Source organism: Parasteatoda tepidariorum, chromosome 5 (genome assembly GCF_982258835.1).
Source record: "Parasteatoda tepidariorum strain Cologne lab strain chromosome 5, Ptep-v5.0, whole genome shotgun sequence".
NCBI classification, from domain to species: domain Eukaryota; kingdom Metazoa; phylum Arthropoda; class Arachnida; order Araneae; family Theridiidae; genus Parasteatoda; species Parasteatoda tepidariorum.
In genome coordinates, this window is record NC_141759.1 from 67660877 (window position 1) to 67678071 (window position 17195).

Consider the following 17195-nt stretch of genomic DNA (forward strand, 5'->3'; position numbering starts at 1 on the left):
TGTTGAAATATAATTAAAGAAAGAAACTGATCTACAAAGTCAGAAATAGACAAAATAAGTAACTAACATTTAAAATAATAAATCAAAATAGAAAAACACTTAAAGCAGCTAAATCCAAATTTGTTTTATTTTAATTTATTAAAATCCGAAAAACAGTTCTACCAGAAAATTTTAAGATATGTGTGTTAGCAGGACAGCACTTCATCAGGAGACACATTGCCTGCCTAATTGTTCAAATATTTTTGCTTTCAAATCATAAAAAATTAATATATATTTGCTCAATTTTAACAATTTACTTATTGTTGTCTTATTTAGATTTTTATTTTGTTTTAGCTAGTTAAAGCTCAATTAATATATTGTTTATATTATTACCATTTGATTATTTAGCTTGTTTTATGAGCTTAAACACTAAATATTTATAAACTGTTAATGTGTATTAATTACTTCTAAAAAATAATAAATTGTTGTTAAATCATAATATTAATATATCGTTGATAACTATAATGATTTCATGTAATTGTTTTCATTCAATTGTTTTCAAATAAAGTTAGTAATGTATACTTGTAAGTATTGAAATGTATTTTTTCTAATATCTTCTTATTTTATTTTATAAGGAAATAAAAAAAAATTATTCTAATTATGTTATAAATTTAACCTTGACACTCACTTTTTTTTTCTTTTTTTTTTTTTTTTCTGTTCCTTTAATTTTTGAAAGCCTCTGTAAAAAATTCTTCTTAAGATTTGAAATTTAATTTTGATCATTTTGTGTGATTCATTTTTATTGCTAAAAAAATAGTTATTGTTTATTTTTAGGTTAGCTCTGAGCATTTGTATTTCTGGTTGATAAGTCTTTGTGAAATGAGTAAAGCTGAGAACTGTTTGACATCTAAAATTGTCAGAAGTAATCAAGATATAATAGAATATGTTACCCAAGCTATAACTCATTACATGAAAGCTATATCAGCTCTGAAGGTATGATCTTACACTTTTTTTACATTTAAATTAATGTGAAAATGAATTATTTAATAATAATTTGACTTAGCAAATCAAAAAACGATAACCAATCAAAACTAATGTTCACAACTGCAAGGAAACTAATCGGTTAAAGAGTTAAGGGCAAGCTACTAAAGAGCACCTGCTTGGTTACAAAAGAAATACAATGAATATAAATAATAAAGAAACAACGAATATTTATTAAAAACTTTACAACAAATGCATAAAAGAACAACCATCAACTGGCGTGTAAGCTTTAAATAGACAATGAAGTAAATCATGCAGATGTTGGAAGATTCCTGACATTTTATTAACACTTACAGCTGTGACATTGATTTAGGACAACAATAAATCTTCAGTGATGCCACTAAACTTTGGAAACTGTGCATCCCTGGGATGCAGAACTTCCAAATTTCACTGACTTTTTTTACTAAGAGTAAATTCATATCCTCTTTAAAATAAAATAAATTATTTAAAACATTCTAAATTTTCAAAATTTAAAAAAAAGCGAAACAAAAAGGATGGGGAAAATTGGTCGCATGATGAAAAAATCCATTAAAAATGATCTGTGGTATTGGATAGACAATAAACTATCCAACTCTTTATCCATCTATTAATTCACTCATTTATGAAGATTTCATCTATTGAAGAGGAAACAAAGAATTTCGAAACAAGAAAATAGTTGCAATACTTGCCTTGCCAACTCTAGTTAAACACTTGTCTCAAAGAAATACAGTTGTATTTCCGTGAGATACAATGTATTTGATACTCAAATACAATGCAAATGATACTCAGATACGCTATACAATGTATTTTGTTACTCAAATTTTGTTCACTTTCTCTTTCTGCCATTAATATGGAACTATGAAGAAATTTTATTAAAAAGAAAATTTGGTTTTATTTTGCCCACATTAAACAGCTGACAATTCTCACTATGAAAAATTAAGTGTCCTGTGGGTGTGTAAAAAAAATTTTGCCCCACCTACCACTTTTTAGTCCTTGACGCACTAAGGTGTTTAAGTGCAATTGCTGAATCTTATTAAAAATACTTTTTAAGTGTCCACAACGAAAGAAATCTAAATTGGGAAATTCAGGAGACCTGAGAAGCTCAGAAATACATGCCCACCATAGGGAATCCAACTATTCAAAAAGACAGCATCCAGTCTAGGTAGTTTGAGACTACTGTGAAAAATATGCTGCTTCAACATGCAGGAACCACATAACCGTATAAAATCATTTGGTACATTTTATCTTAAATAAATAAGGCAGCATTTGCTGATGACAGATAAGGTTTTTTTATCCATTTAAGATTCTTTATCATCATACTCAATTCTTTATCATCAATCATTCGTCTATATTGTATTTTCCATTTTCACTAAGCAGGTTCTTTTGTGCTTCAACTCTTAATTTTTGATTCCCTATGGAAGTAGTTCGTTTTAGGAAACTCTCTCAATCTTTACTGTAGTGACCTTTATTTTTGTTTCACTTTCTATATAGCTGCCTACAAGTTTACACATATTCAAATATCAAATTCAATGTAAGTGTTTTACTTCTATAAAATATTAGTTAATATAGTTTTCTTCTTTTTTTTATTTATTATCTCATTAAAATCTCACTGATCTCTAATGACCCTTTATTTAGGCCTATGACCTGTTAAAACATGACGAAAGATTGTAAAAATGATTATTGAAATAATATTCGTAATATTGGACCAAAATTGTAAATTAATCTTATAGCATAGGGCAGAAATTTTTTCTTCTTAAATATATTTAGAAAAGAAAGATTTTAAATGAACATTTAATTTTACTGGTATTTTATAAGCAAGCCATTTTTTTAAATCTTTGAGTATGAATGGATAAACAATGTTATTCCTGATGTTAAAGCAAATTTTACTTTCATGCACATGTTAACATAAAAATATTTTATTATCAGCTTTATAAAGCTATCCAATTTCCTAATTATTTTTGTAAAGCAATTTATACCTTTCCAATTCTCCTTAATAGTTCATGTATTTTATTTTAAAATGTTTAAATTGAAAATTAGTAAATAGTTTTAAGATATGTAAAATTTCTGGTAAAAAATAAAAATAATACTCATTTATAATGTTTATCTCATGTAAACAATGCATGTATATAGTTTTTAAGCAATGAACAATTTTACTAAAATAATTACAGTGAAATAATAACCTTTGGTTTTGAAAAATTTTAAAACTTATATTAATATGTTTTATCTTTAGAACATGTTTAGATGTGGGTCTTAATTTTATGTTTTAAGTTTCAATATCTTGCCTTCAGTATCTGCAGGATGTTTTTGATATAATCTGCAAGCAAAACTTTTAATTTTATTACATGATTTTTGTGCAGAGAGTTTGAAAGATTTAGATGTAGTATTATTTTATATGATTGAAGTCTGCAGAGATAATTTTAATGTTTTATAAAGAAAGTTATATAGGTCTACAATTTTAAAATTAATGCTTTAAAATTTTGAATGATTGTATCTGATACTCAGACAGTTAATTTAACTGATAATTATCTATTAAACAAAAAAGTATGTGAAAAAGGGTGGAATTTGAATAAAAAGGGAGGTAAAAGTATTATATAAATATATCACCTTAAAAATAAAGGTGATATCCTTTATATTATCTTTTTCCACAATTGTATTACATCTTTATCGATTAACACATAGCATTTTTGTCTATATCATTTACTAACAATGTGAGAGTAACACAACTGTGTTACATTTTTTTGGATTTATAAGGGAAGGAAAAAAGATGATATGAAAATATCATCTTACTAGTATCTTTCTATATAGTAAGGTGGTATTTTTACATTGTATTTTATAATAATTTTGTTTCATATTTAAGGATTACCTCATTCTATATTTAATATGTATTACATAGGAGAAAAATTTTTTTTGTTGCATGAGATTTTTTTCAGAAATCTTCGATACTTTTGTATTGTTGATTTTAAATCTGAAATCGGTTCCTCTCTCCATGCTATGGAGTTATTTTAATGCATTTTGTAGTCTATTTCTTGTCGACATGTACAAGTTTAAAAACGATATATAAAAGGGTGTCACGTAATCGTTCCAACAAATTTTTAAGAGCACATTATCAGTAGGGCTGCAAATTTGTCGCGGGACAAAAAAACCCCAAATTCGCGGAAAAATCGCTTGAAATTTTGAAAATTACACAAATTCTAAACATAAAAAAATTTATTATATTAATGATGCAAAAGACGGAAATTGCGCTAATAATTAAAAAAAAAAGCGTAAAAATATTTCTTTGAATTTCAAGCAATATTAATATTTTTATTTAAATGAACAGAATTTTGGTACAAAGTATTGTACATTGTCAGATTATTCTCATTTATGCTTCGTCTTTCATCACTTAATACATTTTTATACTTAGAAAACGATCTTTCTGCGTCAACGCTGTTTTTAGGCACCGACAAACTTCGAATTGCCACTTTTGCCAATTTTGGAGCGTTTGGTCTTTGATTTCCAAAACTCCATCAATTTTCCTTCACCAACGCGCAATTCCTTGACCATTGCTTTGTAAGAAGTAATTGCTGTGAAAACTCAAGCATTCTACATTCAAACTACTAGTTACAAGTCCCTACTAATTACTAGTCCCCCCCTTCATCTAAGAAACTGATCCATATTTAAGAAATCACAAGAAGCCGCCTAGGAAAAGTTAACTGGATATGTAGAAAGGCAGTAGAAATTTCATTGCCCAGTGCAATAGCATGTATAACAATTTTTCTGTCAAAGATTTGATTTATAACATTTTCCTTCTTTTGTGATTCTAATTTCTTTTGTACTCTTACTGACTTCAGGAAGGTAATTACCCTCCCTAAGTGTAGAAAGACCACCTTACTTGACAAGATTGTGATTATCTCTTATCTCTGAACTATTTTCATATCATTTTGCTATCGATTCACTCCCCTAAATATCTAATCAATTTTGCATCTTCAATTTAAGGTTCAGGAAAATAAAAAATTCTGTTTAATAAAAATAATAAATAAAAAATGGAAAAAAAATCAAATTTTAAGCAATTTTCGCGCAAGTCAAGACATATTGAGAAATTCGCGGATTTTAGGAAAAAAGATGACAATTTCGTGGAAATTCGCGCCACGACAGACCTGCAGCCCTAATCATCAGGATTAAAATAGCCTAGGAACCCATGTCCTGATATGTTGTTATACACCCCTAGCCGTGTACAAAAATATTTCCATGCATTGGAAATATTTCTTATGCAATTTTAATCTTAATGTTCTGCCCTTAGAGTTTTGTCTCAACATTTATGTGACTCCCTGTTATACATGTTGACAAAAAACAGACTAAAAATGTCATTTTGAAAAACTCTGTAGCTCTAGGATTAAAACTTGTTTCAGATTTGAAGTCTTTACACCCAAATGAGACAAGATCTATTATTTATTTCACTGCCACAAAAAAATTTGTTCCTCAGTGTTAGTTATAAAAATATTTATTATATTGTGAAGGAATAAAATCTTTTCTATTTATTTTTCATGTAATTAATTGGTAAATGAAACTGTTGAATGAACTTTTATGGAGTAATAAATTATTATGTGTGTTTTTAGGCAGCTACAACACCTCAACATTCTTTACTTTTCCAATGTGAATATGCCAGGCTGCGAAGTGAAGTACTTCAAGCACATCTACAACTGTTGTTGGCGTGCTCTTGTGTTAAGACTTCACCACCTCCAGCAATTGCTGTGTCTGTTGCTACTGCTACCAGAGATGAGCTACAGAAATGTGGCAGAGTTGTTATGCAGGTATGGTGCAATCTCAACTAATTTGTGCATGAAATGAAATGATGAGTATGTGTCCATGTGTAGAGCCATGTCTGTTGCATGATATGTGAGTAAATGGGGCTCTTACGATTATTAAATTTGACATGGAGGTTTATATTGATCACCCAATCATCAGAACATAGCCCACATTAGAGTTTTAATGCTTCTATCAATTTCGGTTTTTGAATTTTTAATTTCTCAAAACATATAGACAGGCAGTGATTTATCTAGACCAATGAAGAAACATAACAAAAAATGCACTTTTGATTTTGTTATATTTTATTTATTGTTTGGGGAGAATTTTTTTTTTCCTTGTTGATGTTGCAGCTTGAGTGATTGGAGTACAGTACACTCTCGATTAACCGTGCGCGGATTATCCATGCTCATTCCGGAGTCAACAAAAAATTTAAAGGGAAACATTTTCAAGATTAAAAAAATTTGATTCATGAAGTTATAACACTACCAAATTTTTGAAAGCAATATTCGTTATTGAATTGCAGCATATGGAATATCAGCAGCATGGTCAAGGGTAAAATCGTCTACTTTATCACGATCTTGGAGAAAGATCGTACCGCTTGATGAACAATCCTCTTCAGATATTCAAGAAGAGTATAATAATAGTATTCTTGAACAAGCAAAGGAAATCGAAGGTTTCGAAATTCTTGATGAAGAAAATTTAGAAGATTGGTTTCAAAGTGATGCATGTGAGCCTGGCTTCCAGTATTTGACTGATGAAGACATCGTTATGTTGTTAAATCAAATAATGATGATAGTAACTGATGCAGAAGATGTAGTAAATGAGGAAAATACAATTTCTCATTCTGCTGCTCTGTGGAAACTTTATTAGTTTATATGGGAGTATCTGATTACGGTGATATTAATGTGATTCGTAAAATATGTGACAATATATGGCGCATTACACATTTTTTTTTAAAAGGAAAATTCCTAGTTTGATTTTATACAGCATGCAAATGTCAGTAATTTTTATATTTTTTGTATATTAATTTTGTATATTTTTTGTATATATTGATATTGATTTTTTCTTTAATAAAAGGAGTTTTCAGATTATCCATATTTTTCGATTGTCCGTGCGACCTGTCCCGGTGATTAACCCGGATAATCGTGCACTGTATAAAGAATAAAGTGCACTGTATTTTATTTTCATTTTCCTACAAATATATTAGAAGAAAAAGTTTTTTTTCCAGGGAGAAAAAGATTTTGTTTTGAAAAAATAATCAGAAGTCTCAAATAAGATATTAATTAATCGGCACCAATTCCATATGATTTTTTATATCATTTAAATAAAAATAATTTTTTTTTATTTTTTCCTCATTGATACAGCAGCTTTCAATTAATATACAATCAATTAATTACAATCTTTCTATTAATTTTAATCTACATTAATTCTAATGATATCTTAAAAGTAGTGATATTAATGCAATTATTTGTTTCTGAAAAAAATGAAAGTTTAATAAAAATTTTAATTTTAAAATGCTATTTAAAAAACTTGCAAGCAATTTTGAAGAATTAAATCCTTTCTTTTGCATCACAATTTTATTATTTTTGAATAAAAGTTAAATACTGCCATGCGAATCTTCTCGTGGCTGATATTTTACTAAATAATTATTGTGTTTAATTTTTTTTTCTTGTAATAAATTAACTGTTATTTTGAGCCTAATATGATTTGAGACTATTAAAGTTGTTTAAGAGGCTCAGCATTGTGTTTTAATTTAGTTTCTTTATGGGCATTTTGTTATGTTATTCTAACAGTGATGAACAGAAAGTTCAATATTGATCTGAGAGAAGAGGCAGGGATGCTACTCTTTTATCTGAGTGATTAATTTCGTCCTATGAAAAATTCATCAATCATTAAGGAATAGTCTTTGTTTAATCTATGCTTTTAATTTTGCGTAACTTTTGTTTAAAATAAAAATTTCTAATTTTTACTGACAGTTTTCATTACATAAAATATTGTCGTATTGCATTCTATTTTCCGATCGTCGTGAATCCTTTTTGTGATTACTATTATTATTTTAATAAGTCGTGAAAATTGTCATTAAACTTGAGGCTAATTTATTCATTTTCCGATGGAATTAGCTTTGATATACTAAAAATCTTAGTCACTTTAAAATAAATGGTGTATTTTTTTATTTGTTTATTTTTTAAAAATCAAAGATGTATGCAATAAAAAATTGAAATTTCAAAGCTGCAGGTTACATTATCTTTTTTAAGCTGTTAGTTTCCTCTTCTTGATTTACTCATAGTTCCCTGGATCAGATGTATACCTAAAACAGGAAGGGAGCACACAGAATTTCTCCCTATAGCTCAGTCTATCTTTGTAATTAAATTATCTCATAATCGTTTCTCGAAAGTTCACTTTGAGATGAATTATAATTATTAGTAATAACCTAATCTTCTTACAATATTTATATTTGTTGTATCAATAATTTTTATGATAATTGGCTTTTAAAACCAGATAAATATCTTTCTTTAATATATAGTTTAGAAATAAATTTAAAAAAACAGAATTTTTTATTCAAAAAAAGTATTTTGCAACTAGAAAGAAAACTCTTTATCTCTGATTAAAAAGGATTTTTTTTTCTATTTAGATAAGAAAATGTGCAAAGGACTTCAAAAACTTAGCTGACCAGTACGGTGCACTATATCAATCTGTGTTTGATGCTGATTCTAAAACACTGATAAACATTCAACTGTATCCTTTTATTTTTTAAAAAAATATATCTGTATTAGAGGTCGTAAACTATTAAATTCTTCTTTTTTTCTTTTAAAAAAAATTTATGGTTTTAAAAGTCTTAGGGCATGAATAAAACTATGTTATACTAGCTGTACAGTTTTTTTCGAAATTGTCCTAGGTAGATTTTAGTTTATAAAGTATTAGTACTCGAAGAAAAAATTCTTTTTTTTTCCTATGGTAATAATTTGCAATTTTTATAATTGACAAATTTTAACTGCCAAGAATAAACTCTGATTCTAAACTCTGATATTGCTTGGCTGGTATGAAAAATTACAAATGGGTATTTTTATTTTTTAAATTTTAGTATATTATGAGATCAGTGAATAATACAATTTAAATGTGCTATTCTGTGTGTATTCTAATCTATCTATTGATTTATTAAGTTACTGAATAAAAGTCGTTAAAAGAAAACTTATTTTGTATTTAATATTGTAACTGATTAACTCATGCTTTCTGAAACGCTTATGATCTGTTCTTCTATTTATATTTCTTTTAAAAAAAATTTTAATGCTGTTAAAAGATGAAACCCTAGAAAACGGGGATAGTTTTTTGGCCATGTTAATGTGATATGTCAATTTTTGAATTATTTACATAATAGGATATTTTAGTTTTTGTTGTGTAAAATTGACTTGTCTTTAATACCTTTTAAGATTACACCAAGGTTGTTTACTTATTGCTCAAGCTATTGATAAAGTATCTCAACATAATCAAGGAATGGGGTATGTTAATTTATGTCTAAAAAAATTTCGTAAATCTGTTCTTTTTCTAAGAAAAAAATAATAAATAATATAATTTTTAGTTTTAATCTTTACTTCTTATTTGCTTTTCAAATGATGCATATTTAAGTTAATTTCTTTCTTTTCCATAAATTATAAGCAGGTTACTGCTGATGATTATTGTATTTTCAGAAGAAAAAAATGCTCCAATTCATTATTTGCAGCAGATCTAATTTATATTGTGTGCTAGTGTTAAAGATATATTTATTAATTTTTCTTTATATTGAGATTTGTTGAGATTGAGAAAAAATGTATTGTCGATACAAAGGAGAAATTTATCATCTGTTACTTTTAATTTCTAAAATGTAGTTTTTATTTTGATGAAAGAGTGCCCAAACTTGTAATGATACAATGTGGCATTTAAAACGTTCAAGTCACAAATTTTCTTTGTGAAGCCTATATTTTGAAAAAAATGAATAATTTCTACTCTTATCACTCTTCAAAGGGCTACCATACACTTTGCATCTGAGTTGTGAATTTTTCTGGAAAATGACAGTCAAATCTAATGTTATTTTGCAAAAAAGTTATTCAACTTTTAATGACGCATTGGACACATGAAAAACTGACTTTGTAAATTTGCATCACAGTAATTAAATTTTTATGTATCTAATTAGTTTCTGCTTAAATCGCATTTCAAATGGTTCCATACAAATTGTGTCTGTCTCTGATGTAACTTTTTATAAAATCGACAGTCAAAGATAAATATTTACTTCGTTTAGAAATCCCCTGATATGTAATAATTCAATGTACAAATAAAAAATGTATGTAAAACAAATTCACCTCAGAACTTCTATCTTAATGTGAAAAGTGATTTATACTTGTACCACTCTTTAAAATGGTTCCATGTTCTTTGTATCTGAGTTGTAACATTTTCTATGAATAGCAATCAAATGTAATTTTATTTTGGTGAAAAAGTAATTCAAATTAATGTAATACAATACACACCTAAGGAATTTCCTTTCAAATTAGCATTACAGTTAATTAATATTTTCAAAAGTTAAAAAACTCTTTAATTGCTCCATAGTTTTTAAATCTGTGTTGCAACTTTTTGTAAAATCGACAGTTAAAGATAAATATTTACTTCCATTAAGAAATCCCCTTATATGTAATAATTCAATGTACAAATAAAACATTTATGTAAAACAGATTCACCTCAGAATTTCTATCTTAATGTGAAAAGTACTTTCTACTTGTATCGCTCTTTAAAGTAATTCCATTGTATCTACTTTTTCTAAGAATAGCTGTCAAAAGTAATTTTATTTTGGTGAAAAAGTAACTCCTATTAATATAACATGATACACAGCTAAAATATTTTCCGCTATTATAACTCTTTAAATGCTCAATACATTTTGAATCTGTATTGAAAATTTTTGTAAAAAATAAAATTAATAACTTTGTAATTGTTGTAACTTTTTTTTAAAAAAAAAATGGCTGTCAAGGATAAGTATTTATTTTAGTGAAAAACTGTGCTTAATGAAAGAGTACACACTTGAAAATATATTTTTTTTTAAAAACTTTTCACTGCAGAACCTAAATTTTTTTAAGATAAATATATTCTACTTGTGTCACTTTTTTTAGATTGTGTTACATTCTTATACAATATAATTATTTAATTTTTATGTTATATCTTGACATAGTAAAGTATGAGAATTATAGATTATGTTTATTGTAACACTCTTGCCTCTTTTAGGTTTAGTACAAGTGAAGAAGACATATTGTCAATTGAATATTCCAAGCAATCTTTAGAAAACTATCAAATGGGAGAAGCCTGTAGAAAAGCCTCCACAATTATTAGAGATTTTGCTTCAAATTATGAGGAACGAACAGTTTCACGACAGGTTATTTATGAGTTGTTGATTTGTTATTTTAATATAAAAATATATTCATTATTCTATTAAATTTTTTTGTAAAAATTCATATAATTTTTAAAAACAATTTTGAATATTTTTATGTATTTCAATATAGCATTGCGGTTTGATACTAGTTTCCTTTTTTTTAACTTTTGAGTATTATTCATTTAGGGCTGCTCCTCTGAAATGCTAAAGTATAAGAAAACTCTCCATTTGTTTTATATGAAATACTTCTAAATTTTCTCTAAAAGTTTTCAGAATTTACAACTAATGCAATATTATAATGTGTTACTTAAAAATTATTTTGATTTCATTCATTTTGTTCGTTAAAGCCTTAAAATTAAAAAAACTATTGAAAAAATGTGCTATTTTTTAGAAAAATTTTGTTTTATATAATTTTATTTTTTTTAATTATTATTTTTCAAATTATTATTACTAAAGCAATTTTATTAAATTATAATATGTGTGAACAAAGTTCTTGTTCAAATACTGTGATTTGATATTGGTGTGGACTTTATTGCTGACTGAAAAATCTAAATAATATGATTTCCAATTTTTTTAATATCTTGATTCATCTCTAGTAGTTCTAAACATATATTTGTGTATTTCAAAAATATGCATAACATAAAAAACTAAACATTTAACTTAACATTTAAAAACTTAACATTTAAAAACTAAAGTATATCTTATTTAATCCTTTTCTCTAAAAAAAAAATTATTAATATAATCGGTAATCTTTTTATACCACAACTTTGATTTGAGTGCAGAATAAAATTTATTTTCAGAGATTCACTCTACTTCTGTCTAACATATTAGCATAGAATTCGAAAACCGTTACATGGTTGCTAAATGTTTTGATTTTAGTAAAGTTTGCTATTTGCTCTTGCACTTCCTTTTCCGCTAACTCATCTGAATTTGCAAGGTTAGGAAAAAGAGCCTTGGTAATAAATTAAAACAATTAATAGCCAATACATAGATTCTTTAACTTTCCTTGGAAACTATTCTGAATACATGTTACTTGCGTTTTTGATTTCTTGATGCACAGACGTGTCCTGTGGAGCTTGGTCCTGCAACCACACCTTCCAATCCATTTTAAAGATTAATTATTTATTTAGTAATTCATATGTGTGAAAAAATAAAGATTAAGTTTTATTTTGATGGAGCTCCATCAAATTGAAGATTTTTATTATTTACTATATTTAATTCTTCATTAAATCAGTTTATGATTTTTAATATATAATTCCTTGCTTATATCACTGGAATAGATTAACGGACAATTAAAAATGAATCATCTTAAAATAAATTTCCTCGATAATTAATAAAAATCAAACTATTTTTAATTGATTGAAAATCTAATCTCACAAATCCTAAACCGTCTGAAAAAAAATCTTGCTCCTAAAAATCCAGATACATGATTATATACAGTGAAACCTCCGTTAAGCGGACATTCATGGGACCAAAAAATTTGATATAAATGCATAATTCTGGATGTAGCTACAGATAAATAAATAAATAAATATAATTTTCCTATTAGCTTAGATGCTCAAGTTAGACATATGATACCAAATAGGAGCGTACTGTCCTCAGTCCGTTTCAATTATTAGGTTCACATCCCCTTACACCTTCTTATCATTTGATAGGGAACATGGTTAATACCTTCTTGGAAAATAAACCTCCCATGATTCACAGAAAAAAAAAGTAATGAATACCTGTAAGTCATGAGGACCAATGGATATGATTATTCACAAGTGATCCAAGTGTCTGAATAAATATTTCATTTATATAAACACCTCAAAGATTATACTTCTGTTCTCTTTTTTTTACCCCAGTTCTGTTAAATACAGTCTTCAAATTGATAAGAAGATTAAAGGAATTTCCAATGGGGAAGAAGCATTGAGAGAAGTCATTTCAACTTGAGGGTCTCATAACCTGTGTGGTCCAGATGAAAAGATCAAAAGATGCAGATGTCAGAATTATTTCAGGAGTACAGTACCATTTTCTCTCCTTTCTTTACAAAGATAAGGCAAGGTGACAGGAGAAAGATTGATTTTTCAGTGGTGAAATAGCTTAACAATATTTTTAGTTATGGATAAGGCAAAAATTTTTATTTACATGCTTTAAAAATGGTGAAAAGTTGCATTTTTTAGCTTGTAATTTATTTAGAAAAAGTAGTGTCCTGTTTGTAGAGATAAAAAACAACGTTTCAGGACCAAAATGACTGTCCGCGTCCGGTTACGGGAGTGTCCGCTTTGCGGAGAATGTACGTAATGGTTTATTCATGGAAGATTCCCAGGGAATTAAAAATATGTCTCTATTGAGAGGTTTCCGTTTTGCAGGAGTGTCCATAACAGGAGGTTTCACTGTATTTTGAAAATTCTTTTTATTTTTTCATAAATAAAATTAATGAAAAAATTATTGAATGTTATCCTTAATAATTTTCAGTAGTAAATAAAAATATGAATTCAATCTTTTGATTTTGCATTTTTATTGTATTATCCTTTATTTTTTCTTACAGGAAACTGATTTTTTAATCAAAATTAGCAATGAAATCTTTTTAATTCCATTATGTTTCCCGAGGTTCTTCTTCCAAGCTTTACAATCAACTAGCATTAAAGTAAGTTATTATATTGTTATTCAAACAGTTTAGCATATGTTTGATTGCATTTGTGCTTCAAAAATAAGCTTTTTTAATAAATAAATTAACCATAAAATATGAATTATAATTTTTAATGCATTATCAAAGTTTTTAAACTCGATTATAAGTCTGAAATGTAAAAGTTACGATGGAACAAGTATTATATTCCATAACCAAATTTTTCGAGTTCTTATTTAAGTGTACTGAAGCTCAAAACATGGTTGCCACCTTAAGGTAACAAAATTGTAACTTATTATAAGGTAATTTATTATGGTGCAACATCCTCCCCACCCTGGTTAACCTTAAGTCGGATGACCGGAGAAATAGGGTAGGATATTTCCTTTCCATTTACTCTAAGTTCGGGAGATCAGATCTTGCCGCCTCGCCTTTGATGTATGTTCATTACTCGAGACTTCTTCCACGTGTGCCATGGATGTACGTCTTCTTGTAGTAGTACGATGTTCCTAATTCTGATGTTAATGGGATAATTTATTCAAAACTATTTTAAGAAATATAACACAAATAAAACTTTTAAAATATACCATAAACCGATGTCACATATGGTAAGATAAACCTAATTAACTGGCCGTGTCACAGCATTTGCTATTGGTTATGGTTAATCTCCTTGATTATAATGAGATACTTTATTTGATAAGGTGCATTGAAGCATCTTTATTTGAGGGCAAATGTATCTTATCTAGAGAGAACAATGAAATACTTTTAACTATTTTTCTTTTATAGTCTTAATATTTTTGTTATGTTTTAAATTTCAGAAATTTTCAGATTTGGCTTTCTAAGTATGTAGTCGATTTATACACTGAGATACATGGTATTTACTTTGAATAAAGGAAAGTTTTAGGGTATATTTCTACCCAAAAATGGAAGCTCAGCACAAATAAAAAATAAAATGTTGGTTTTAAGACTGGGAAAATATAATATGGAATTTTTCACGTTGTCCTAACATTTAACTGTCAAACTACTTGCTCAAAATGATAATAAAAAAGAAATTTCTCATTCATATAAATGAGAAAAAAAGTACCTCAGATATTTCTTATATCTATAGGATATAAGAAATAACAACAAGCTATGATGTATTCTGTGCAAGCCCTTTTAGCTAAATTCTTGAAAATCTACACTTTGTGCTTGCGCAAAGAAACCAATACTCTGAGATATTGACATCAACAGCGTTCTCTATGAACTTACTCTAACAAAGAACAAAATGTCTCAAGGATTTCTTTTACACACACTAGGCAATTTGAGACCCACATTAAAAGCGTCAGATTAGGTTTCATTTGTTGTAATTATATTTATTAAGTATGATTTTGTTTATTTCATACTTTTCTAGTATGTTTTTTTATGCAAAAATCTTATGTGTATTATAAAAATTCTCAAACGTGTTTTGAACTTTTAAAAAAAGTTACAAGTATGTAAAAATTACTTTGAATTACTTTCATAAACTGCTGCATAAACCAAGTGAGCAAAACTTATTTGGTTTCCCGAGACATACTAATTATAACTTATTTGTTTATTTATAATATTTTCATATTTCCAGCTTGCTATTTCACCTCAACCTAAAACAACGGGCGAGCCTATTATCATTCAACATACTTCTCAACTTTCAATCAAGGTTGAAGGTGTTGTGCAGCATGGATCAAGACCTGGATTGTATAGGAAAGTAGATAAGATATTAATAACTGTTGTCAGTCAACAAAATCGACCTCCTTCTCAAGATCCCAAGGTAACTTCCCTCATTTAAATTAATGAATCATAAATATTTTTTAAATACAACATGTCGTTTTTAACTAAGTGTTAATTATTGAAATTGAAATAAGCTAGAAATCAGTTATTAATTGTTTATGAATTTTGTTTATTGACTGAGAAACTAATTTATTCATAATAAAGTTTTAAATACCTTAATTTTAAGTAGAGATAAAAATTTCTTCATTAATCAAAATATGCTGAAAAAATCCACCAAAACATGCAAATTACATTGAATTGAAAATTGAATTTCTGTTTTAAAATAAGTAGAAGACTTTTCAGAAAAACATATAAACTAATTTCAATTAAATGTTCAAATACAAATTCATTGGGTCGAGAAACTGCTACAGAAAAATTTCATTGTTGCATTTCTTTGAAGTTAATAAATTGTGCAGCAAAAATAATGCTTTGATAATGCATTTAGTGATTTACACAAATTTCATTCAACATTTATCTTCAGTAAACAATCTTTCCAAACATTTTTGACAAAAAAAAAAATTCTTAATTTTTGATGAAAATTAAAACAATGTTATGAGTTCATTTATGTTGTAAATTTAAGTTGTTAATTACTTGTTACAAGGATTTTAATTACTTGTTCATAAATATATAAATTTTCTATATAGGAATAAATTTTTTTAAAACAAAGCTATATACTATTTAAAGTGTATATTTATTAGTTCAGCATAATGATATAACATATATTCTGAGTAGTTATTAAGTAAAGTATTTATTGCACTAGCAATTTTTTTTCCTTGCACATTTAGTTCTTAACATTACAAAATTTTACATTTAAATTTTTTCTTCTATAAACTAATGTACTGAATTGTCCAAGCAAAAATATGGGGAAAATATCAAATAGTTTTGAGATTTAGCTGAGTGGATGAAGGAAGTGCCTTGTTAACCATGTGCCATGTTAAGTGCCCCTACTGATAAAAGGTGAGATTGATTTTAGAGAAAGCTGGTTTTAAGGTACTTCTTTTCAGTACTTCATACGGTCTTGGTACAATGTCAGTACTTCATCTTGGTTGTTCGAGCTGAATTTTGGCCACTTCTCTTAAGTTTCAACACATATTGGAACTGGTTGTTCTTGTATTTAATCTAGAAATATAATGATATTGAATAAAAACTGTTAATATGATAACAGGTTGTAACATCTTGCTGCCTACTAAAACACGATCATAATGTTATTCATTTTTAGACTTTTCCGGAACCTAATATTGTGCCAACTACAACTCTGTCTCAAAATGTGACACCTCATTATGACTATTTCCATGCACAGTTTCTTTTGGGATTTCCCATCGCTGGCTTGCACTCAATAACAATAGAAGCAGCAGTTATTGACGACAAAGAAAGTCTGTGGAAAACAGGTCCTAAAATGACCCTCAATGTGAAGTCTTACGACGACAGCAATAACCAAAAACCAGCATCTCGGCCAACTTATGCTTCACGATTTCAAACATAAGATGATGACTTTTGCAGTTTTTAAACTTCACAAAATTGAACTCGTTTCTATCATTACCTCATTTGTAAAAATATTTCATGTCTCTACATTTACAAGAGAGTTGTAACTTGTTTTATGTTTCTTCATAAAGTTTAAAACATATATTTCGCTTA

At 27.4% G+C, this 17195-nt stretch overlaps 1 protein-coding gene across 1 annotated transcript in view; it reads left to right on the forward strand.

Annotated features, from left to right (window-relative positions):
- defl (Integrator complex subunit 7) overlaps nt 1–17195 on the forward strand; it is a 43314-nt gene extending 26119 nt beyond the window's left edge. The window contains exons 15-22 of the mRNA XM_016073165.4: nt 814–972; nt 5595–5789; nt 8417–8520; nt 9213–9281; nt 11029–11176; nt 13704–13802; nt 15376–15561; nt 16780–17195. Of these exons, the coding sequence (XP_015928651.2) occupies nt 814–972; nt 5595–5789; nt 8417–8520; nt 9213–9281; nt 11029–11176; nt 13704–13802; nt 15376–15561; nt 16780–17043 (1224 nt within the window). The 3' untranslated portion in view covers nt 17044–17195. The remainder of the gene's footprint in view (nt 1–813; nt 973–5594; nt 5790–8416; nt 8521–9212; nt 9282–11028; nt 11177–13703; nt 13803–15375; nt 15562–16779) is intronic.